General features: G+C 36.8%; 1 protein-coding gene across 3 annotated transcripts in view; it reads left to right on the forward strand.

The window, feature by feature from the left end:
• OXSR1 (oxidative stress responsive kinase 1) overlaps positions 1–24,085 on the forward strand; it is a 100,525-nt gene that overhangs the window by 59,794 nt on the left and 16,646 nt on the right. For all 3 annotated transcript variants that reach the window (XM_061196515.1, XM_061196516.1, XM_061196517.1), the window contains 6 exons: positions 5,446–5,555; positions 8,049–8,150; positions 11,829–11,962; positions 15,911–15,959; positions 16,581–16,646; positions 20,780–20,902. In XM_061196515.1, the coding sequence (XP_061052498.1) occupies positions 5,446–5,555; positions 8,049–8,150; positions 11,829–11,962; positions 15,911–15,959; positions 16,581–16,646; positions 20,780–20,902 (584 nt within the window). The remainder of the gene's footprint in view (positions 1–5,445; positions 5,556–8,048; positions 8,151–11,828; positions 11,963–15,910; positions 15,960–16,580; positions 16,647–20,779; positions 20,903–24,085) is intronic.

A 24,085-nucleotide genomic window follows, 5' to 3' on the forward strand; every position in this document is an offset into this window, starting at 1 on the left:
AGATAACTAATGAGAACCTACTGTATAGCACAGGGAACTCTACTTGGTGCTCTGTGGTGACCTAAATGGGAAGGAAATCCAAAAAAGAGGGGATATATGTATATATATGGCTGATTCACAGCAGTGTAAAGCAACTATACTCCAATTAAAAAAAAAAAAAAAAGGTTACAAGAGACAAAGAAGTACATTACATATTTTTTTTTAACTTTTTATTTTATATTGGAGTATAGCCGGTTAACGATGTTGTGATAGTTTCAGGTACACAGCAAAGTGACTCAGCCATACATATACATGTATCCAGTCTCCCCTAAGTTCCCCTCCCATCCAGGCTGCCACATAATATTGAGCAGAGTTCCCTGTGCTATACGGTAGGTCCTTGTTGGTTATCCATTTTAAATATAGCAGTGTGTACATGTCCATCCCAAACTCCCTAACTATCCCTTTCCCCCCGGTAACCATAAGTTCATTCTCTAAGTCTGTGAGTCTGTTTCTGTTTTGTAAGTAAGTTCATTTGTATCATTTCTTTTTAGATTCCACATATAAGGGATATCATACAATATTTCTCTTTCTCTGTCTTATTTAAGGAAGTACATCACATATTAATAAAAGGTTAAATACAACAAGTAGATACAACACTTATAAATATCCATGCACCTATTAACATAACAGCAAAATATATGAAGCAAAAAATGACAGAAGTGAAGGGTACTGTAGATACCTCTACAATACTGAAGGAAACAGTAGAGAGCTCTATAATAATAGTTGGGGACTTCAGTACTCCACTCTTAATAATGGGTAGAACAGACAGAAGATAAGGAAATAGAGGACTTAAACAACACATTGACCATCTAGATCTAACAGACATATACGGAACACTCTACCCAACAGGAACAGCATACACATTCTTCACAACTGCCCAAGGGACATTTTCCAGGATAGACCATATGTTAGGCCACAGATTAAGTGACATCATCTGACCACAATGGGGTAAAGCTAGAAACCAACAACAGAGGACTGGAAAATTCACAAATTTATGGAAACTAAACACACATTTTCACAATCAATGGATGAAGGAAGACATCACAAGGGAAACTAGAAAATACTTAGAGATGAATGAAAACAAAATCACAACCATACCAAAACTCAGGGGACACAGTGAAAGCATTGCTAAGGGGCAGATTTATAGCTTTAGATGCTTTCTTTAACAAGAAAGATAGCACATCAACAACCTAACTTTACAGCTTAAGGAACTAGAAAAAGAAGAAACTGAACCCAAAGCTAGCAGAAGGAAGGAAATAATAAAATTTAGAGTTGAGAAAAGGAAACAGAGAATAGAAAAGCAATAGAGGGAATCAATGAAACCAAAAGATCACCAAAATTGACAAACCTTTAGGTAGACTAAGAAAAAAAGAAAGAAGACTCAAATGACTAAAATCAGAAACAGGGACTTCCCTGGTGGTCCAATGGTTAAGAATCTGCTTTCCAGTGCAGGGGACGTGGGTTCGATCCCTGGTCAGGGAACTGGGATATCACATGCCATGGGGCAACTGGGCCCACGCGCTGCAACTACTGAGCATGTGGGCCACAACTAGAGAGGCTGCATGCTACAACTACTGAGCCCTTGTGCCACAGCGAGGAGCCCGCGTGCCCTGGCAGAGGATCCCATAGGCCGCAACGAAGATTCCAACGAAGATCCCACGCGCCGCAGCTGAAACCCAATGCAGCCAAAAATTAAATAAATAAATAAATATTTTTTAAAAATAAAAAATAAAATCAGAAACAAAAATGGGGACATAACTACCAATTCCACCCAAATAAAAAGGATTATAAGATGGTATTGTGAACAATTGTACTCCAACAAATTGGATAACCTAGATGGACAAATTCCTTGAAACACAAAACCTAACAAGATGAAATCATGAAGAAGTAGAAAATCTGAAATGACCTATAACTAATACAGAGATTGAATCAGTAATCAAAAATTTTCTGACAGAGAAAAGCCCTGGACTTGATGGTTTCACTGGTGAATTCTATCAAACATTTAAAGAAGAACTAGGGACTTCCCTGGTGGTTCAGTGCTAAAGAATCCGCCTTACAATGCAGGGAATGCGGGTCTGATCCCTGGTCAGGGGACTAAGATCCCACATGCCGCAAGGCAACTAAGCCAGCATGCCACAACTACTGAGCTCACGTGCCTCAACAAGACCAAAAGTCAGACAAAGACACTAACAAGAAAAGAATACTACGGACTAGTATCCATTATGAACTTGATGTAGATATTTTCAGCAAAATAACTAGCAAATCAAATTCAGTAGCATATTAAATGGATCATATACCATGGCCAAGTAGGATTTCTTTGGAATGCAAGGATGATTCAACATATGAAAATCGTTGTACATGACGTTAACTGAAGAAAGAGAAAAAGAAAACCCACCTGATCATCTCAGTGCAGAACAAGCATTTGAGAAAATTTAACACCCTTTCATGATAGAAACATGCAACAAAGTAGGAACAGAAGGAAACTTCCTCAACATACTAAAAGCCATATATGAAAAACCTACAATGAACATCATACTCAATGATGAAAGGTTTTCCTCTGAGTTCAGGAACACAGGAAGGATGTCTGCTTTTGCCACTTATATTCAACACAGTACTGGAAGTTCTAGATTGAACAATTAGGCAAGAAAAAAAATAAAAGACATTCAAACTAGAAAGAAAGAAGTAAACTTATGTCTGTTTGCAGATTGTATGATCTAATATGTAGAAAACCCTAAACATTACATAAAAAGCTACTTGAGAGACTTCCCTGGTGGTCTAGTGGTTAAGAATCCTCTTTCCAGTGCAGGGGACACGGGTTTGATCCCTAGTCGGGGAACTAAAATCCCACATGCCATGGGGCCACTAAGCCCGCACGCCACAACTACAGAGCCCACGTGCTCTGGAGCCTGCATGCCACAACTAGAGAGCCCACGTGCCACAACTACTGAGCCCGCGCGCCACAACTAGAGAGAAGCCCGCGCGCCACAACGAAGATCCCACATGCCGCAACTAAGACCCAACGCAGCCAAAAGATAAAATAAATAAATAAATAAATATTTTTAAAAAAACTATTTGAACTAATAAATGAATTTTGTAAAGTAAGATGCAAAGTCAACAGACATAAATCAGTCGCGGACTTCCCTGGTGGTCCAGTGGGTGAGACTGCACGTTCCTAATGCCGGGGACCTGGGTTCAATCCCTGGTCAGGGAACTGGATCCCGCACGCATGCTGCAACTAAGAGTTCTCATGCTGCAACTAAGAATCCACATGCCACAACTAAGAAGTTCACGTGCCGCAGCTGAGTCTGCATGCTGCCACTTAGAAGCCGTCATGCCGCAACTAAAGATCCTGCATGCCGCAATGAAGATCCCACATGCTGCAACTAAGACCTGGCGCAGACAAAATAAATAAATAAATATTTAAAAATAAATAAAAATAAAATGGTAATCTTTAAAAAAAAATCAGTTGCATTTTCTACACTAACAATGAACAATTTGAAAAAGAAATTACAAAACAATTCCATTTACAAGTAGCATCAAAAAGAATAAAATACTTAGCAGTTAACTTAATCAAGGAGGTGGAATACTTGTACAATGAAAACTATAAAACATTGCTGAAAGAAATTAAAGAGGATGTAAATAAATGGAACCACATCCCCCCTGTTCATGGATTGGAAGACTTACTATTGTTAAAAAGTCAATACTCCCCAAAGTAATTTATAGATTCAGTGCAATCCCTATCAAAACCCCAATGACTTTTTTTTTTTTTGCAGCAATAGAAAAAAAAATCCTAAAATTCATATGGAATCTCAAGGAACCTCAAATAGCCGAAACAGTCTTGAAAAAAAATGAACAAAGCAGGAGGACTCACACTTCCTGTTTTCAAAGCTTACTATAAAACAACAGTAATGTAAACAGTATGTTATTGGCATAAAGATAGGTATAGAGACCAGTGGAATAGAATAGAAAGCTCAGAAATAAACCCTCGTACATATGGTCAAATGATTTTTGACAAGGGTGTCAGGGCTATTCAATGGGGAAAGGACAGTCTTTTCAACAAATGGTGCTGGGAAAACTGAATATCCCAATGCAAAAGAATGAAATTGGACCCTTAACCAACACCATATTCAAAAATTAACTCAAAATGGATCAAAATGGACCTAAATATAAGACCTAAAACAATAAAACTCTTAGAAGAAAACATAGGGCAAAAGTTTCATGACGTTGAATTTAGCAGTGATTTCTTAGCTATGACACCTTAAAGGCACAGGCAACAAAAGAATAAAAATAGACAAGTTGGATTTCATGAAAATTTAAAAATTTTGTGCATTAAAAGACACTATCCACAGAGTAAGAAGGCAACCCACAGAATGGGAGAAAAGATTTGCAAGTCATGTATCTGGTAAGAGATTTATAATATCCAGAATATATAGAGAACTCCTAAAACTTAACAACAACAAAAAATCAATTTTAAAATTTAATAGACATTTCTCCAAAGAAGATATTCCAATGTCCAGAAAGCACATGAAAAGATGCTCAGTATCACTAATCATCAAGGAAGAATGCAAGTCAAAACTAAAACGAGATACTAACCCATTAGGATGGCTGTTATCAAAAAATAGAAAATAACAAGGATGTGGAGAAATGTGAATCCTTGTTCACTATAGGTAGGAACGTAAAATGGTACAGCTGTTGTGGGAAAGAGTATGGCAATTCCTCAAATCAATTAAAAATAAAAATACTGTATGATCCAGCAATTCCACTTCTGAATGGAATTATACGCCAAAGAACTGAAAGCAGGGACTGAAACAGGTATTTGTATACACATTTTCATAGCAGCGTTATTTACAATGGCTAAAACTTGGAAGCAACTTAAGTGTCCATCAGTGGATGAATGAATACACAAAATGTGGTATATACATACAATGAAATATTATTCAACCTCTAAAGGAAGGAAATTCTGACATATGCTACAACATGGATGAACCTTGAATATCTTACGCTAAGTGAAATAAGTCAGTTATAAAAAGAAATACTGTGTGATTCCACTTACATGAAATACTTAAGAGCAGTCAAAATCATAGGGACAGAAAGTAGAATGGTGGTTGCCAGGGGCTGGGGAGAAGAGGCAACTGGAGTTAGTGTTTAATGGGTATAGTATTTCAGTTTGGGAAGATGAAAAGAATGGATCGGAGCAAGGAGGAAAATCTGAGGAGATGATGATTGTGGAGGTGGAGAGGAATGGAATGAGGAATCTGTTAAGCTATGTCTTAATTTAGTCAAGAAGTTTAGCAGAAAGAAGAGAAAAGGTCATGCTGTGTATATAGGACCATAACTATATTACTTTCCTATCTATTTATGTTAGTTACTGTACTTTTAATGCCTTGCTGTTGTATTCTATTTTAGACTTTGGAGTTAGTGCTTTTTTAGCAACTGGTGGTGACATTACCCGAAATAAAGTTAGAAAAACCTTTGTTGGAACCCCTTGCTGGATGGCGCCTGAAGTTATGGAACAGGTACTGTGTCTTTTGTCTTTTTAAAACGATTTGGGGTTTTGTTACAAAATTGAAAAAATTGAGTAGTGTTTGCTTTTGTTTGCTCTACTAGGTTAGCTTTGGGAAATACGGCTCTGTTCCTTGTTTAAGACTGGTCCGTGCTTCAAAAAAAAAAAACCAAAACTCTAGAATCTTAACAAAGGACATATGAATCTCAAGATTTATACAAAAGGCAACCTAAGGAGTAATATAATCAAGACTGATTTAATGCTAATATCCTTAGTACAAATTAAATGACCTGACTTTTTTTACATGTAGTTTCATTGCTATGGCTCTTGAAGGACTAGTTTTCTCCAAGTCCCTATTTCCCAGTTGTTTCAAACAAACTGCAGTCTGATGTCGCTCATCCCATCACCTAATGGAAACTGCTAATTCTCCAATCCAGTGCTCATTTTTTGCTCCTTGTTTTGCTCTCTTTGTGGCATTTGAAACTGTTGACCTTTTCCCCCTTTACTCACATCCTTAGCTTCCTCATTCTTCACCTACTTGTCGGGCCATTTCTCTGGCTTCTCTTCTGGCTTTCCTTCTACTGCTAAATGACACTGCTTCCCAGCACCTTGTTTCTGACTCTTCTATTCTCTGACGACACATACTATTTTCATCTCCACTTCCCACCTGTTAATTATTTCTAAATTATATCCAGTCGAGTCTTGTTTTTTAAGCCTCTGGATAGATATTTCCAATTCCCTATAGATGTTTTACATAAATGTCTTATGTCAAACTCAGTATGTAGAACTGAATCTACTTTTTATTCTGTTACAATAAAATACAATACAGTACAGGCCTATATTGACCCTGTTGGTGAGGGAAGGCTTCCCATGCTAGGGTTATGGGGATGGCTGAACGCACAGCACCTGACACTGGGCCTAATGAGATTGACAGCAGTTTATTATTTGTGTGTACACATATCTGGAGGCAGAGGACACTGCATGCCCCACGGGGTTGCACTTAGGAAGGGAGTGAACAAACAGTTGCTGTAGGAGACAGGCTTTGTAGTATCAAGAGAGTGATATGCCCTTTGGTTTCCTTGTGAAGGTGTGATTGGCTTGTTTGAACAATTCTGAGGGCTGGCAGGGAAACCTGCTACTCAGGAATAAACAAGAACTGCACCTGATCCATTTGATACGCAGGGTTGTTGGGCCTAGGAGACCTTCTCCTTGGGAGGAGACTGGGGAAGGGAACTTTCGCTTAGGTCAATAGAGGTCCTCCTGTTTACCCAATGTTGAAGCAGCACGTAATATGGAGCTTTAATTTTAGGTCTCAAACCACACACTCCCCAAACCTGTTTCTCCTCCTATATTGCTTAGGATAGAAAATTAAAATATTTAATTTTGTAATATGCTGGTGACAGTATAAAGGAGAGAAATTTGGCGACATATTCACACCAACAACTTTAAAAATATTCTCACCCTTGGTAACTTTTTTCATTCTAAAAATTAAGGTGATAAAACAATACCATAACACAGAGGAATTAATGGGGAGGGTGTGGGACATATATGTAATGGAGTGTTACGCAGCCATAAAAAGGAACAAAATTGGGTCATTTGTAGGGATGTGGATGGACCTGGAGACTGTCATACAGAGTGGGGTGAGTCAGAAAAGGAAAAACATTAACGCATATATGTGGAATCTAGAAAAATGGTGTAGATGATCTTATTTGCAAAGCAGAGATAGAGACACAGATGTGGAGAACAGGCATGTGGACGCCAAGGGGGAAGGGGGGGTGGGATGAACTGGAAGATTGGGATTGACATATATACACTATTGATACTATGTATAAAATAGATAACTAATGAGAACCTACTGTGTAGCACCTCTACTCAGTGCTCTCTGGTGACCTAAGTGGGAAGGAAATCCAAAAAAGAGGGAATATATGTATACATGTGGCTGATTCACTTTGCTGTACAGTAGAAATTAGCAGAGCATTGTGAAGCAACTATACGCCAATAAAAATTAATTTAAAAAAAGAAAAAAACAATACCATAACATAGGAAATTTGGAAAACTATGCCTAAGACTGCCTAACATTTTTTTTTGTTCTAGTTCTTTCTAGTTTTTTTCTTTAATAAGCTATATATCTGTTTGTAATAGTATCAAAACTTATGAAAAATTTTGTAATCGTTTTTCTTCATAAGTGCTTTATCATATCACATCATAAAGTGGTTTTCCATATTTTCATATAGAATTCATTAATATTGCTTTTAGTTGAGTGTATAATATTTCTTTAAGTGAATATACCATACTTAACTATTTCCCTATTGTTGGTGAACATTCATTCAGTTTTCTTTCTTTCTTTTTCTTTTTTCCTCTTACCAAGTATATTTGGCTTTTGCCAACTTTAGATTATATTTTATTGGTTTAAAGTTTATGGTTCTTGATACATATTAGAAGCTATCTTTTAAAAATGCTTTTAGGGTGGTAAAAATAATCTTGTACGTCTCTCTGTTCTGTACAGGTCCGGGGTTATGATTTCAAAGCTGACATCTGGAGTTTTGGGATCACAGCAATTGAACTGGCCACAGGGGCGGCTCCTTATCATAAGTATCCACCAATGAAGGTGAAGCTCATATTCAAAATACTACCCCAGCTCATGCCTCAATTCTCTTTCAGAGCCTTACTTCATTTGACATTCTTTTTTTGTTGTTGTTGTTCTCCTTCACTTTATTTATTTATTTATTTAACATCTTTATTGGAGTATAATTGCTTTACAATGGTGTGTTAGTTTCTGCTTTATAACAAAGTGAATCAGCTATGCATATACATATATCCCCATATCTCCTCCCTCTTGCATCTCCCTCCCACCCTCCCTATACCACCCCTCTAGGTGGTCACAAAGCACCGAGCTGATCTCCCTATGCTATGTGGCTGCTTCCCACTAGCTACCTATTTTACATTTGGTAGTGTATATACGTCCATGCCACTCTCTCACTTCATCCCAGCTTACCCTTCCCCCTCCCCGTGTCCTCAAGTCCATTCTCTACGTCTGCATCTTTATTCCTGTCCTGCCCTGGGTTCTTCAGAACCTTTTTTTTTTTTTAAGATTCCATATATATGTGTTAGCATACGGTATTTGTTTTTCTCTTTCTGACTTACTTCACTCCGTATGACAGACTCTGGGTCCATCCACCTCACTACAAATAACTCAATTTCGTTTCTTTTTATGGCTGAGTAATATTCCATTGTATATATGTGCCACATCTTCTTTATCCATTCATCTGTCGATGGACACTTAGGTCGCTTCCATGTCCTGGCTATTGTAAATAGAGCTGCAATGAACATTGTGGTGCATGACTCTTTTTGAATTATGTTTTGTTCAGGATATATGCCCAGTAGTGGGATTGCTGGGTCATATGGTAGTTCTATTTTTAGTTTTTTAATGAACCTCCATACTGTTCTCCATATTGGCTGTATCAATTTACATTCCCACCAGCAGTACAAGAGGGTTCCCTTTTCTCCACACCCTCTCCAGCATTTATTGTTTGTAGATTTTTTGATGATGGCCATTCTGACTGGTGTGAGGTGATACCTCATTGTAGTTTTGATTTGCTTTTCTCTAATGATTAGTGATGTTGAGCATCCTTTCATGTGTTTGTTGGCAATCTGTATATCTTCTTTGGAGAAAAGTCTATTTAGGTCTTCTGCCCATTTTTGGATTGGGTTGTTTGTTTTTTTGATATTGAGCTGCATGAGCTGCTTGTAAATTTTGGAGATTAATCCTTTGTCAGTTGCTGCATTTGCAAATACTTTCTCTCATTCTGAGAGTTGTCTTTTCATCTTGTTTATGGTTTCCTTTGCTGTGCAAAAGCTTTTAAGTTTCATTAGGTCCCATTTGTTTATTTTTGTTTTTATTTCCATTTCTCTAGGAGGTGGGTCAAAAAGGATCTTGCTGTGATTTATGTCATAGAGTGTTCTGCCTTTGTTTTCCTCTAAGAGTTTTATAGTGTCTGGCCTTATATTTAGGTCTTTAATCCATTTTGAGTTTATTTTTGTGTATGGTGTTAGGAAGTGTTCTAATTTCATTCTTTTACATGTAGCTGTCCAGTTTTCCCAGCACCACTTATTGAAGAGGCTGTCTTTTCTCCATTGTATATTCTTGCCTCCTTTATCAAAAATAAGGTGACCACATGTGCATGGGTTTATCTCTGGGCTTTCTATCCTGTTCCATTGATCTATATTTCTGTTTTTGTGCCAGTACCATACTGTCTTGATTACTGTAGCTTTGTAGTATAGTCTGAAGTCCGGGAGCCTGATTCATTTGACATTCTTATCCATAGATTCTGCCCTGCATTGCTTCTAACTGCTGTAGCAGTTAAAATCTCTATTAGATATTTGGTATTTAGCATTGGGTGACTTTACATTGTAGTTGAGCTTTTTATATGATGACTCACCATCTCCTGACTGTGTAACTAGTTTGATATTAGGATCTGTTGTGTCTTATTTTAGGGTGTGTTCCCCACAGTCACTTGTGTAGAACAGCCTCAGTGGGGATGATGATCATTTCTACTTTATAAGGTTGTTGGAAGGGTTACATGTTAATAGTAATTATCGCTAACATTCATTGAGCACTTATCTGTGCCAGGCACTGTTTTTAAGTGCTTTTAAGTGTTTTAACTGCTTTTTATATGTTAAATAAGATCCATGCAAAGTATTCATGTGCCATACATATATATTATTCTCACTGTTATTGAATAAAAGTTTGCTTTGTAGTAGGACATTAAGCAGCTTTTATTAAAAGGCCTCTTATATCCTGAAGGAGTAGTTACCTGAAACATAGTTGTTAATCCTAATGCCCCAACATTAGTAATAAATGAGTTTTTTGTGTTTCAAGATGGTCCTGCCAGTACTGTTGGCAGCCATTTTTATCTGTGTGACCCCTTAGTTATAATATGCACGTGAATTCTATTTGTTTGTACCTGTAGCTGTTGTTTATAGTTCTGCTTGACCACTTTACAAAATGCCCTATGACTGTTTAAAATGGTGACCACCGTTGTGAATTTTTGTCATAGTGATATTCATATATCTATGTTCTTGGTGCATTTTAGGACCTTTAAAATGTTATTTTGTCTCCTTTAAGTCTCTAACAATGTAGAGAGGGACAAAACCAGTAAGCGGATAGTATGAAAAACCTCTCTATATCTGCATATTCAAAACATATGTATATTGACCTATATATCTGATGCGTGAAAGGTTAGTGATATTTTAAGGCCACGGTTTTTTCTTAAAGGTCAAGTTGCCTAGGTGTAAGTGAATATTCACAAGGTTTTGAAAAGGATGGTTTTTTAATAACTGTAAGGTGGGAGGCTATTTTTAGGCCCAAGAAATGGCTTATTTTTAAAAAGAGGTGGGGGAGAAAGATGAGGTTTACTTTATATCATTGTAGGCAGTGACTCCTGCAGTTGTAGCCAGACATACACATGTTAACCTATTTGCTCAAAACGAGAAATACTGCCAATCTTAGTAGTTCCCTTTCAGTAAATATAAACTGAATCTGAATAGCAAGTAATAATTCTGATTATAGCCTTTTAATTTTGGTGTTGACTTTGTGCTTAGAAAAATGGCTTATACTTTTATTAAAAAGTCAAACAGTATAGAAAAACACAAATCATCCCAAATTCCACCATATAAATGTGACCTTTATTATTTACATCTCTATGCATCAAGATAGTATGTTGCCATGTCAGTCAAAGAAGGAAGAGATTTCGGATGGACAGTTGCTGCAGGGAAGGTAGGAAGAATGCAAACTAAAAGAGACTGTAGCTTTGTTAACTGGGACATCCAGTGATTTCTGTGATTGGAGTTTCTGAGGAGTTCTGGGAAGAGAAGGTCAGGTTACAAGGGGTCAGGTTGAAACAGAGCCATGAATAGGTAAAGTCAGCAAGGTCACACGCTTAATTTTGCTATGGTTTTAATTTTTTTTAAGATAGTTTGCCGGTATAAGTATGGGGACAGAGGACATGAAGAAAGGATTCCAACTAAAGGACATACAATACAATGTTGATACAGTTGAGCCCTTGTAGGCACATTGCCTGGGAAGCCAACTATCTGTAAGATACTGTTTATGTGGAAAACACCTAAATAACTCTAGTTTCCAAACAACTGGTCTAGATGTGAACTTTTAGAAAATGAAATCTGCTCGTATGTTTGGAGGTTGTCTATATTGAAAAAACTTGGCCGCAATATTTAATTTACTTTACTGAGTCTTCAGAAGTTTATATTGTATTAAAAATTCTTACAGGTTTTAATGCTGACACTGCAGAATGATCCTCCTTCTTTGGAAACTGGTGTTCAAGATAAAGAAATGCTGAAAAAGTATGGAAAATCATTTAGAAAAATGATTTCATTGTGCCTTCAAAAGGATCCAGAAAAAAGGTAAAATATGAGATAAAGCTTACTTTTCTCTTCATCTAATATATAAACCATTGGGGAAGGCTAAGAATCACATACATACATGCTATACATACATACATGCACAGGGAATTCAAAGGAACTAAATACAAACATTAGGAAAAAAATGCACAGACCATTATACTAGATTGGAAATGAGTGAATTACTTTCTCCCTTCTTTTTAGTGTACAATGTACCCTAAATAGTTAAGCTATTTCCTGGTTAATTTCTTATAATTATAAATTTCTATGTTACTGAAATGCCACGTTAGTGGGAGGGCTTATTTTCAATTTGCATTTAAGAGTTGTAAGTAAAGCAGTATCTTAATGCTCTTTACAATTTTAATAACAAGAGAAATATACATAGCAAATATTATATTTAATGTCAAATAGTCATACTTATTTCCTTACTGTAAAGATATTTTAGTTAAGTGGATCAAAAAGTCAAAGAGCTTATTGTTAACATTAGAAAGATTGGGTGGCATGTAAGTAAAGAAACATGATCATCTAATGTGTGTATCTTTATGAATTAAACAGAAGCATAGAATGTTGAAGATCATTGAATACAATCTTTTATCTTTGAGGTCAACCAAAACTCCTGATTTCTAACCGTGGGCCCTGTTCCCACTCTGTCTTACCTTTCTGTTTCACATAGTATATACATAGTCCACTCAGTTTCTTAGCACTAAGAGGTCTTTAATTCTGATTTTTCTAAAGCTCAACAAAAGTAAAAGATTTGAACTGACATCCTTGATCATGTCTTTAGTATATTTAATGGGCTTCAAAATTTACTGTTGGAAATATTGGAAAGGGTAAAAAAAACAGGCAGTAAAATTCAAACCTATGTTTTTAGAACTTTTTTTCTCTGTCTGAATAAATTGGTATAAAACATAAGTAACGCTTTTGCTTCTGCCAAGTTAGTTGACTAAAATAACAGAATTCTCTTGTTACAAACACCCAGAAATGCTGGCTAAATCTATCAAAGTTAAAAAACCAAATACAGAGATGAACTTGCAATAAAGGGATGTCTTCAGATGCCAGAATTAATAAGGAAGCCATAAATCCAAGAACTATCATAAACTAATTCTGTGGCTCCCCTCAGTAGGACACTATTCATTCCAATAACCTACTGGTTTGGATTTTTAACTTCCAAGTGGGGACTGGAAATGAGATATTGGGCCTACGCAATGGGGATTTTGAACTGAGATCTCTGCTTAAAGCTAGGACATTCAGAAGTCTGCATCCTGAGTAAAAGGAGAGACCAAAAAACAAAACAAAAAAATCTGTCCATCATCACAGAGACACAACAGAAATCTTTCCTGAATAATCCAGCCCTCTGACCTGGACATTCTGCAGGTTTACAGTCTGAATTTATACCCATATTATCCAGGAATCCACAGGATTAGAAAGTAAAACAGTTATTACTAAGCCAGTTTTATTTCTGGCAGAAGCAATTGGAAACTGCACTGTTAGAATATTTCCAAAACCCAGGTCCATGAGATTTTTTTTTTTTTTTTTTTAATTTTATTTATTTTTGGCTGTGTTGGGTCTTTGTTGCTGCGTGCAGGCTTTCTCTAGTTGCGGCGAGCGGGGGCTACTCTTTGTTGCGATACATGGGCTTCTCATTGCGGTGGCTTCTCTTGTTGCAGAGCACAGGCTCTAGACGCACAGGCTTCAGTAGTTGCAGCACGCAGGCTTTGTAGTTGTGGCACGCGGGTTCAGTAGTTTTGTCACACGGGCTTAGTTGCTGCGTGGCATGTGGGATCTTCCCGTACCAGGGATTGAACCTGTGTCCCCTGCATTGGCAGGCAGATTCTGAACCACTGCACCGCCAGGGAAGTCCCCCATGAAATTCTTGCACTGAAGAGATCACAATCCAAAATTACAAAACGCACAGTGTAACACTACGCTGTGAACTAAAAGCAACATTCGAAGAAATAACAGCTGAGAATTTTCTGAATTGATGAAATACCTTTATTTTCAGGCTAAGGAAATATCACCCCAGATTCCAAGCGGTATCCCTCTTTTCCCACTTGTATACATTGTCGTGAAACTACTGGACACAAAGGCAAAGAGAAGCTCTTAAATGTGACCTGAGAGAACAGATTACCTACTGAGGAATAGCAGGCAGATTGACAGCCACTTCCCCAAAAACAACAGTCAAGGCCAGAATATACTGGAAAGTGCTGAGAAAAAATAACTGTTAACCCAGAATTCTCCATCTAGTCAAACTATCATTCAACAGTAAGCATGAAATTAAGTTATTTTTCAGACAAAAATTGAGTTTTCCAGTCATGTTTTAATCACTTAAAGAACTCCTCTAAAGTGTACTTTAGAAAGAAGGAAGTGAACCCAGAAGAAAGGAACGAATCATAAAAAACAGTGTTGTGCAAACTGTTGAACATATTGAAATTGTGACTGAATGAAAAAATAGGAATTGTAATGTCTACTTTCAGTTTGCATAGCACTTCCACACTGACTCTCTCTTTTAATCTTTATAAGAATCCTCTGAGGCCCTGGTTCTCAAGCTTGAGTGCATATTGGTATCACCTGGGGAGTTCTAAAAACTGCTGATACCCAGGTTTGCCCCCACAGATTCTGCTTTAAGTGTTACGGGGAGCAGCCTGGGCATCAGGATTTTTTTTTTTTTTTTTTTAAATAAGATAAGAGTTTATTTCTCTCTTGTGTAACAGTTCACATGTGGTATGATAACTCTGTTTCAGGAGGGCAATACAAAACCTAGGCTGCTTCTACCTTGTTGGCTCTGACATAGCTAGAATATGACCCTCATGTCTTTAGTCCCAAGGATTTTTTTTTAAACTCCCAGATACTGTAATGCACAGCAGTGTTTAAGAACCACTGCTTTTAGGGACTTGGCCAGGTAATAATGAACCTTAGAGAAGTGATTTGCTCAGGATTACATGGTAGGTATGTGGCATTAATCAGGTCCAATTTCTTAAGTGTAGTATTTATTATTTATTCTCAGTCATACTAGTTTGTGAAATGGACAACAATGCCTTTATGCAAATGAAGTAAGACTGTGCACAGTTGAGTTAAAAACTGAGTTTAGGGCTTCCCTGGTGGCTCAGTGGTTAAGAATCTGCCTGCCAATGCAGGGGACACAGATTCGAGCCCTGGTCCAGGAAGATCCCACATGCCGTGGAGCAACTGAGCCCGTGTGCCACAACTACTGAGCCTGCGCTCCAGAGCCCACGAGCCACAACTACTGAGCCCATGTGCCGCATCTACCGAAGCCCACGCGCTCTAGAGCCCGTGCTCCGCAACAAGAGGAGCCACCACAGTGAGAAGCCCACGCACAGCAACGAGGAGTAGCCCCTGCTCGCCACAACTAGAGAAAGCCTGCACACAGCAACGAAGACCCAACACAGCCAAAAATAATAAATAAATAAAAATAAATTAATTTTTTTAAAAAACTGAGTTTAGATTAAATTGGGGGACTATACGTTACTCTTAGAATCTTCAGTTTTTTAAAAGGAAATTGTGAAATTATTTTTTAAAAATATGTACTTACCTAAGTTGAAGGCTTGCAGGCAACCATGTGGCAAGAAGCACAGGGCTTGATTTGTGAGTTTAAATATATTTTTTTGCCTCGTTAAAGTAGATAAAGCCAACTTCTTGGGAAATAATATTAAATAGCAAATATATTGAAAGCCACTAAGAAATCATGCTTTTAAAAGAAACATTTCACTAATGAATTTTTGAAAGAGCCTACAATAATTATTATCAGAACATTTCTATTTGAGTTTTTTAATTCTGTTCAATGTCTTGTACTGAGTTTATCCTTTTTGGTTTTTAGTAGGTTAAGGACAGTGGAGTACACTGAGTTTTTATCTTGATGCTCAAGAAATCATTTTTGAAAATGAAAACCCACATTCCACTTGAATTTATAAAAACTTTCTTTTCTGGTTTTAGACCAACAGCAGCAGAACTGTTAAGGCACAAATTTTTCCAAAAAGCAAAGGTAGGACATTCTAACTTGATTTCATGTGTTCATATGATCCTCCTCAATTACCTAAATTAGGTTCACTGTTCAGATGTTGCATTAAAGATGATTATTTTTGGAAGAATGATGGTAGATCAAATAATTGCTGAGGGCACTATTTATACAATCTTTGGTATATAAGATAAATGTATTTTTCATATAAATTAAGTGTCAGGTAAAACTTATAACAGGAAAAATGAATATTAAACTTTACCATTATAAATAAAATCTGTGGAAAATTCTGTGAAATATACTGAACTCTCATTTCAGAGTTTACTACTGAATTAGTAAACATCTCATTTCCCAAAGATGTGGGATAAGTAGGATGTTACTGTAGTTGGGAAATGTGGGACCATGATCCCAAAGGACATATGTTAAAGCAAACTTTTCATAGATAATGGTTCTTACAGTACACTAAAGTTTTTTCTCAATTTATAAAGTCATGGTAGTAATATACTAAGGAGCTTCAGAAGCTTTTTTCAAACTTCTTTATAAAACAGTTACTATATCACATTTTAATTGTGGTGAATATTTCTGTGTCAGTTATTTTGTTCAATAAAAACTTCTAGTGAGAAGAAAATACTTATTTTTCCTCTCCAGAATAAAGAATTTCTTCAAGAAAAAATATTGCAGAGAGCACCAACCATTTCTGAAAGAGCTAGAAAGGTAAATGGGGATTTAACTCAGTTTTTCTGGGGAATTACTTAGAATAGATTTACTTTTGCATTTTGAAAGTATATTTAACTAATACTGTGTTAACAGTATGAGTATTACTCATTTTCTTTCGGTCTTTTCTTTAGCAGTCTTTGATATATTCTTTTAGCAATAGTCTACTGTATGCCTTGGTATTACTCCACTATCAACTAGAATGAAAAGGTATGTTACATAATTAATGAATTAATTTTAAATTCTGTTAAATCACTGTTTGCAACTACCAAAGTAAGTTGTAAAGTTGTGAAGTTTCTTCACACCATACAAAAACAATGAAGACACCACTTCACACCCACTAGGATAACTATATCAAAAAAGACAAACAATAACAAGTGTTGCTAAAGATGTAGAGAAATTGGAACCCTTACACATTACTGATGGGAATGGAAAATGGTGTGGCCACTTTTAAAAAGCAGTCTGGCAGTTTCACAAAAGGCTAAACAAAGTTGCCATATGACCCATCAATTCCACTCCTAGTCATACCCAAGAGCATTGAAAACATGTACACATAAAAATATGTACATGGGTCCAATCGCCGGCAGCCGAGGTCCGGCGGAGAGACACGCCCACAGCTGGGAAGTTGGCTGAGAAGAAAAATCCACCATGGGTACTTCTGGGGATTCTCCATATTGATGGAAGAAAGTGTTCAGGGTACCAAGTGAATCCCATTGAAGCCACGTGAGGGAGACAGGAGAGGCTAAATATAGCCACATTAAAAACCATCAGCAATGTTGGAAACAGCTTCAAGCTTAACATCAACATCTATATCCTAAGCTGCTTCGGCTGACTGAATTTCTATTAAATAACAGTATACTTTCTCTTGGCTGACTGGAAGAACTACATGTTTTAAGAAGAAAAGAGTTTAAAAAATTAAATAATTCAGTCTTATGTCCTTCCCCCTGACTAAAGTAGAAGCCACTTCCCCATTATTTCATGATTAATATGAAAAAGTACAGGAACAATGAGAGGAAGTTCATCTGTTTCCAGTAGTAACATTCTGGTTTCTGTTGGAATTCCATTGGCAACAGAAGGAAGCGGCATATACCACATGCCTGCCCTATTACAATACAAAAAGCTGTCAACTTTGAACTCTTTTGAAATGTTCGTAAAGTAGAAAAGATAATTGTGGCTTTCCTTCAGTATTATTTGCCTTAAAATAGTGAACAAACATAAGTCCTTTATCCTTAAGGCAGGACCAAACCAAGATATTAGTGGCCTAGGTAAGCTAATAATTTGACATACCTTCAAATGGATACTTTTCAAGTATTCACTCAACAGTTGTTTGGGTGAGGAGTTGGGCATGGCAGGCCTTGAGAGAGAGTGGAAAGGGGGCTGGTGGGGCCTTTCAGTTTGCATACTCTATTCAGTATAACAAAGACCATGCAACTGATCAGGCTAGATCTCCTTGGAAGGCAGTTTGGTGACCATCTGTAGATTTTCAAATACGCCCTTCCCTACTCCAAGCTGTTTATCGAGGCATTAGTAACTGCAGCATTTATAACTGCACTGGTAGCTCCTTGAAAGGTTACTGCTTTATATTCTTTTCTCTACCTTGTTGCATTCCCAATGATGCTTTCACACTCCTTATAGATCCAGCCTCCCTTCTATATCATGTACTGAGTGTTTGTTATGTGCCAGGCACCGTGCCAGATACTAGAAATATAAAAGTGATTAAGATACTTTCCATGCCCTTAAGGACACACCTTGGGTAGGGGAAAGATTTACAAACAAATAATACAATACCACAGTGATGAAGCCTATAGCAGTAAAATGGTTATTACTAGATATTACTGGTAAAATGCTCTGAAATCCTTTCTTAAAATAGAAGGTATTTTGAATTTGCCTCTATCTCTGGAAATCTTATCTTGGGTAAGGACTGGAATAAAAAGAGAGTAATGTTAAAAAAAAAAAATGTACATGAATGTTCATAGAAATATTATTCATAACTAAAAAGTGGAAACAACCTGAATGTCCATCTATTATAAATGGATATATAACATGTCATGCACCTATACAATGGAATATTATTCAGCAATAATGAGGAATGAAGTACTGATACATGCCATAACATGGATGTACCTTTAAAACATTATGCTAATTGAAAGACATATTCTATGATTCCATTTATGTGACATATCCAGAATAGGCAAATGTATAGAGACAGAAAGTAGATTATTGGTTGCCTAGGACTTGAGCAGATTGTAGGGAAATGGGCAGTGACTGCTAATGGGTATGGGATGTTTTTTGGGGGGTGGAGGGAGCGATGAAAATGATCAAAATTTGATTGTGGAGATGGTTTCACAACTCTGAATATACTAAAAATCATTGGATTATAATACCTTAAATGGGTCAATTTTATGGTATATGAATTATATCTCTGTAAAGCTGTTACTTTTAAAAAAGAAGCATTTAGAGAATGGCACTACCACAATGGCTCTTGGAAATTGAAAACATTATAGAAGAAATGAAAAAAATTCTTTACAAAGATTTTAGGGTAAAGTTGAGGAAATTTCCCAGAAAACAGAGCCAAAAGGCCAAGAGATAGATAACAGAAAAGATGAGAACATTAGAAGATTATTTGAGAAGGCTCAACATTTGAGTTAAAAGAGTTCCAGAAAAGGAGAACTGAGAAAAACAGAAGAAAAGAAATTATTGAAAAACTAATTCAAGAAAAATTTTGTGAATTTCCAGATTGAAAGAGCCCAAGTACCCGGCACAGTGGATGAAAATAGACCAACAGTAAGGCACATTTACCATGGTAGCTCATAATACTGGAGATGAAAAGAAGATGTGTAGCTTTCCAGAGAAGAGGGACAGGGCACGGACAGGATCAAGGGTCTTAATGACCTCAGCAGCATCTCTGGAAGCCATATCACAATGCAGCACTATTTCAACATTATGAAAAAAAATGTTTTCTAACCCAGATTTTTTTTTTAACCAGGCAAACTATAAGTGAAGTGTGGGAATAGAATCAAGTTATGCTCAGAAATGCCTGGCTTTAATAAATGTGCCATGTTGATAGTAGAGGAAGTGCTTAAAGTAAGAACAGGGAAGTCATGTGATCTAGGAAGCATGGTCCTCTGGATGACAGTAGAGTGAGATCTAAAGTACCAGACCTGGTGTCAGTCTGGTGGAACAGATCAGGAGGCTCTGGTGAGAGGCTTCCTCAAGAAGATAATACTGATGAATACCTAATATATGTGAATATGGTGAGAGGAGATTTACACAGCAGGGAGAGAATTGGGGGATGAATATGACAAGAAATAAGCAAATATTAACTCCAGGGGAAATTAAAAAGTTATACAGGAAAGAAAAGTAATTGTAATGTATAATAAGGTTCAACTGTATAGTTTATATAATCGTGTTATATAAACACTGAATATTGATTAATCAAAATTACAATGTATCTTGAAAAATGAGTAGGGGATTGATAATAGGGTTAAATTCTCATCTTGCATAGCAGGAAGTTCAATAGATAGTTCCAAAAACTAGAAAATCAAGGGGTAATAATAAGAACAGGTTACTCAGAGAGATAAATATAAATTCCAAAAGAATAAGCTAACATGAATTGAAAGTGGTTGCCTGTGAGGAAGAAGATGAAAGTTAGGGGACTGCTCTTTTTCTTAACAACACTTGCATAGCCGTAGTACTTTTGAAACTATGGAGGTATAATTGTGATTTTAAACATTAAAATTGAAAAAAAAAGAGCAGCATCTTCTTTATCTTGGGTTTATTTATTTGAGGGCTTAAACTCCCTCCCACCTTTTTTTCAGTGTCTCAGGATACGAAACCATTAATCAGATTTGACCTGTGACTTCAGATAAGAAGGATTTGGATGATGTGCAGGCTCAGAGTACGGAAGTACAGGGAGAGTCAGTGGTTGTGAGTAAAGACAAATAGTGGAGATTATGAACAGAAAGCAAGTGAAGGATGGAGGATGTGAGTTTATATAGGAAAACTTCTTTATTGGGAAAATTATTATCTGCTTACAGCGTTGAAGTAATAGAAGGAGGGAGAATATGGCTGACTTTTCTATATAGTAAGTGTCAAACACTATCATAGTCCACGTCTCTCTTCCTAATGAGCAGGTTCGGAGAGTACCAGGTTCCAGTGGCCGGCTTCATAAGACAGAAGATGGTGGCTGGGAGTGGAGTGATGATGAATTTGATGAAGAAAGTGAGGAAGGGAAAGCAGCAATTTCACAACTCAGGGTAAGTTTTGTTAAACTATATGCTTTAGCTAGAGTTCTATCTTTTTGTCTGAAGCCTCTGAGATAATACTATATTCTGTGGTTCTGTTCAGTTTAACCAGCTAAAATATAAAAAATACAGACAGAGTTTTCTTGAACAACTTATTAACAACAGGAGCCCAAGTAATTCTACATGGAAAAGGGGACTGGCATATCTGTTTTACTGTGATGATATTTCGGGTATATAAAAATGACCTAAATCGAGAAATGAAAACTATAGTGTCTGAGATGAAAACACACTGGATTAGATTAATGGCTGATTAAACACTGCAGAAGAAAAGATTAGTGAATTTGAAAGCCTAACAATTGAAACTTTGTCCCTAAAGCCTGTTAACTTTCTACCTGAAGAGGAACAGTGCACCTCTTCTTCAATTGGTATATCCTGGATCGTGTGTGTGAGTGTGTTAGTTTTTGCTAGAAGTGGACACCAAGACATGAAGTGAGCAAATACTATTTGAAAAATGGCACTGATAGACTTGCTCAGTGCAGGGTTGCCACAAACCTTCAATTTGTAAAAAATGCAATATCTGCAAAGCATAATAAAGCCTAGTGCAATAAAATGAGGTGGGCCTGTATCTTAAAGAATTTGTTCCAACATTTTCTTGTTTGCATTGTTTCCAGTATTAAATCTGCTTGTATACTTATCTTTTTGTTTATAAATCACATTTCTTTTTACTCTGGATGCTTTTAAGATTTTTTTCTTTATGAATGGTTTTGAGCAATTTGATATGGTATGCCTAGGTGTATCTTTTTTTTTTTTCATGTTTCATGTTTAGGGTTTATTGAGCTTCTTGAATCTTTGGGTTTATAATTTTTTAATCAAATTTGGAAAGTTTTTAGCCATTACATTTTCTTTTTTTAAATATGTATTTGTTTATTTATTTATTTGGCTGCACTGTGTCTTAGTTGTGGCACGTGGGATCTTCATTGCCACATGTGGGATCTAGTTCCCTGACCAGGGATCAAACCTGGGCCCCCTGCATTGGGAGTGTGTAGTCTTAACCACTAGACCACCAGGGAAGTCCCTCAGCTATTATATTTTCAAATGCTTTTTCTGTCCTTCCACCTTGGAGAGTCCAATAACATGTATATTAGGCTGCTTAAAGTCGTCTGACTGCTCACTGATTGTCTTTTCATTTTTTAAAAATTCTTTTTCCCTCAGTTTCATTTTGCATAGTTTCTAGTGCTAGCCTGTTCATTAGTCTTTCTTCTGCAGTGTTAATCTGCTGCTAATCCCATCCAGTCTCCTTTCCATCTCAGATGTAATACGAGAATTTTGATTTGGTGTTTGATTTGGTTGTTAGGTTCTAGAAGTTTGATTTGGTGTTTGTTTTTGCATCTTCAGTGTCTCTACTTAGCTTTTTGAAGATATGAATATATAATAATTATTTTAATGTCCTTCTCTGCTAATTCTAACGTCCAAGTCAGTTTTGGGGCAGTTTTCTCTTCACTGTGGCTTGAAAAGTGTTTTTGGGAGTTGAGTAAATAGAGGTAAGAGATCAAGGCAGATAAAATTTGATAAGGTAGAGTACCAAGGAGGAGAGAACTACCCAGAGGAAGAAGCTTAGAGCTTCCCTTTTGAGTATTCAGCAGCATACTTATCAGTGACTATATGTGAGAAAACTACCCATGTGGAGAAAGTGCCCAGCACTCACACAGCCAGGAACAGCAGTTAGACTGGAGAAACTTATAAGTCACAGGGCATTTGGTAGAGTGCTCAGTAATGGGGTATAGTATGTTGCCCTAGACTGAACACTGCTCCAGACCCAACTAACAACTCATCAAAGCAGGATCCAAAAGGATTAAACTATTTCCAAGTAACTTTACTGTATTCCAGAACAAAGCTCAAGAAGATTTATAGAAATTATCAGCATGCAACAAGGTAAAATTCACAGTTTCTGGCATCTAATCGAAGATTACAAGAGTAAGCATACCTTATGCCCAGATCGTGGTTTCTAATGTCATTCCCTACTAAAGAACAAAGGCTCACTGGAGAAATGGCTGGTTCCAGGGCTTACACAGGGAAAATGCAAGATAAATCTGGAATATCTTCTTTTGACAGAAAGAAAAGATTTTTTATTTTAAAAAAGTCATAATAATATGAGCCAGGTTGAAGGAGCTCCCACTGGCCAAATTAGGGAGAATTTAACCATCAAAATCATTAAGTGTAGTGATAAATTATAAATCATTTAAAAAATAGGAATCTATAGGCCCATACGAATAATAAATAGATATATAAATACATGGGGGGGGATGGTTTTTCATTACGGTAAACTGCCAGTGCTGACTGGTAAATGTAGGAGTGGATGGGGAAGTTCATCATTTTACAGCCATCATAAAACAATCATAAATGTTAGATCAGACAAGGATCATCAATAGGTGCTAAATATATGGGAAAATTTTGATGAACAGGATATTTACGTGGTCTTAAAGTTTCTCTCCATAGGTGGCCTATTAGTTGCAAGAAAAAAATACTGCGTACCTGAGAAATTAGAAAATGCCTTGACTAGATGATTAAAATTAACATCACTAATGAGGGGCAGAGGAACATGTGATTCCCTAAGATATGATACTATAAGAAGGATACATCACTCTGTAGAATTCATTTAAGTCTGAATCATGAGGAAACATCAGACAAACCACAAATTAGGAGCATTCTATTCAAATAGAGTGTGTAGTAGGCAGGGGGGAATGATTATGTGTAGGAGGTCATTGGAAAAGTTGGATTATGGAGAGTAAATTAAAGTATTATTTTTAAATTTACTGAAGTTGATTGCTTTAGTAGTGTGATGTTATGTAAGAGAATATCCCTATTCTTAAGTACACAGTGGGGACTTTCCTGGTGGTCCAGTGGTTAAGACTCTGCACTCCCAATGCAGGGGGCCCGGGTTCAATCCTGGTCAGGGAACTAGATCCCGCATGCCACAACTAAAGATCCCGCGTGCCTCAACTAAAAGATCCCGCACACTGCAACAAAGATCCCGCAGGCGGCAACGAAGATCCCGAGTGCCGCAACTAAGACCCGGCGCAGCCAAATAAATAAATATTAAAAAAAAAAAGAAGAAGAAGAAATACACAGTGACTATTCAGTTGTAAAGAACTATGATTATATGCAACTTATTCTCAAATGGTACAGGATTGATTA

Source organism: Eubalaena glacialis, chromosome 7 (genome assembly GCF_028564815.1).
Source record: "Eubalaena glacialis isolate mEubGla1 chromosome 7, mEubGla1.1.hap2.+ XY, whole genome shotgun sequence".
Taxonomy (NCBI): domain Eukaryota; kingdom Metazoa; phylum Chordata; class Mammalia; order Artiodactyla; family Balaenidae; genus Eubalaena; species Eubalaena glacialis.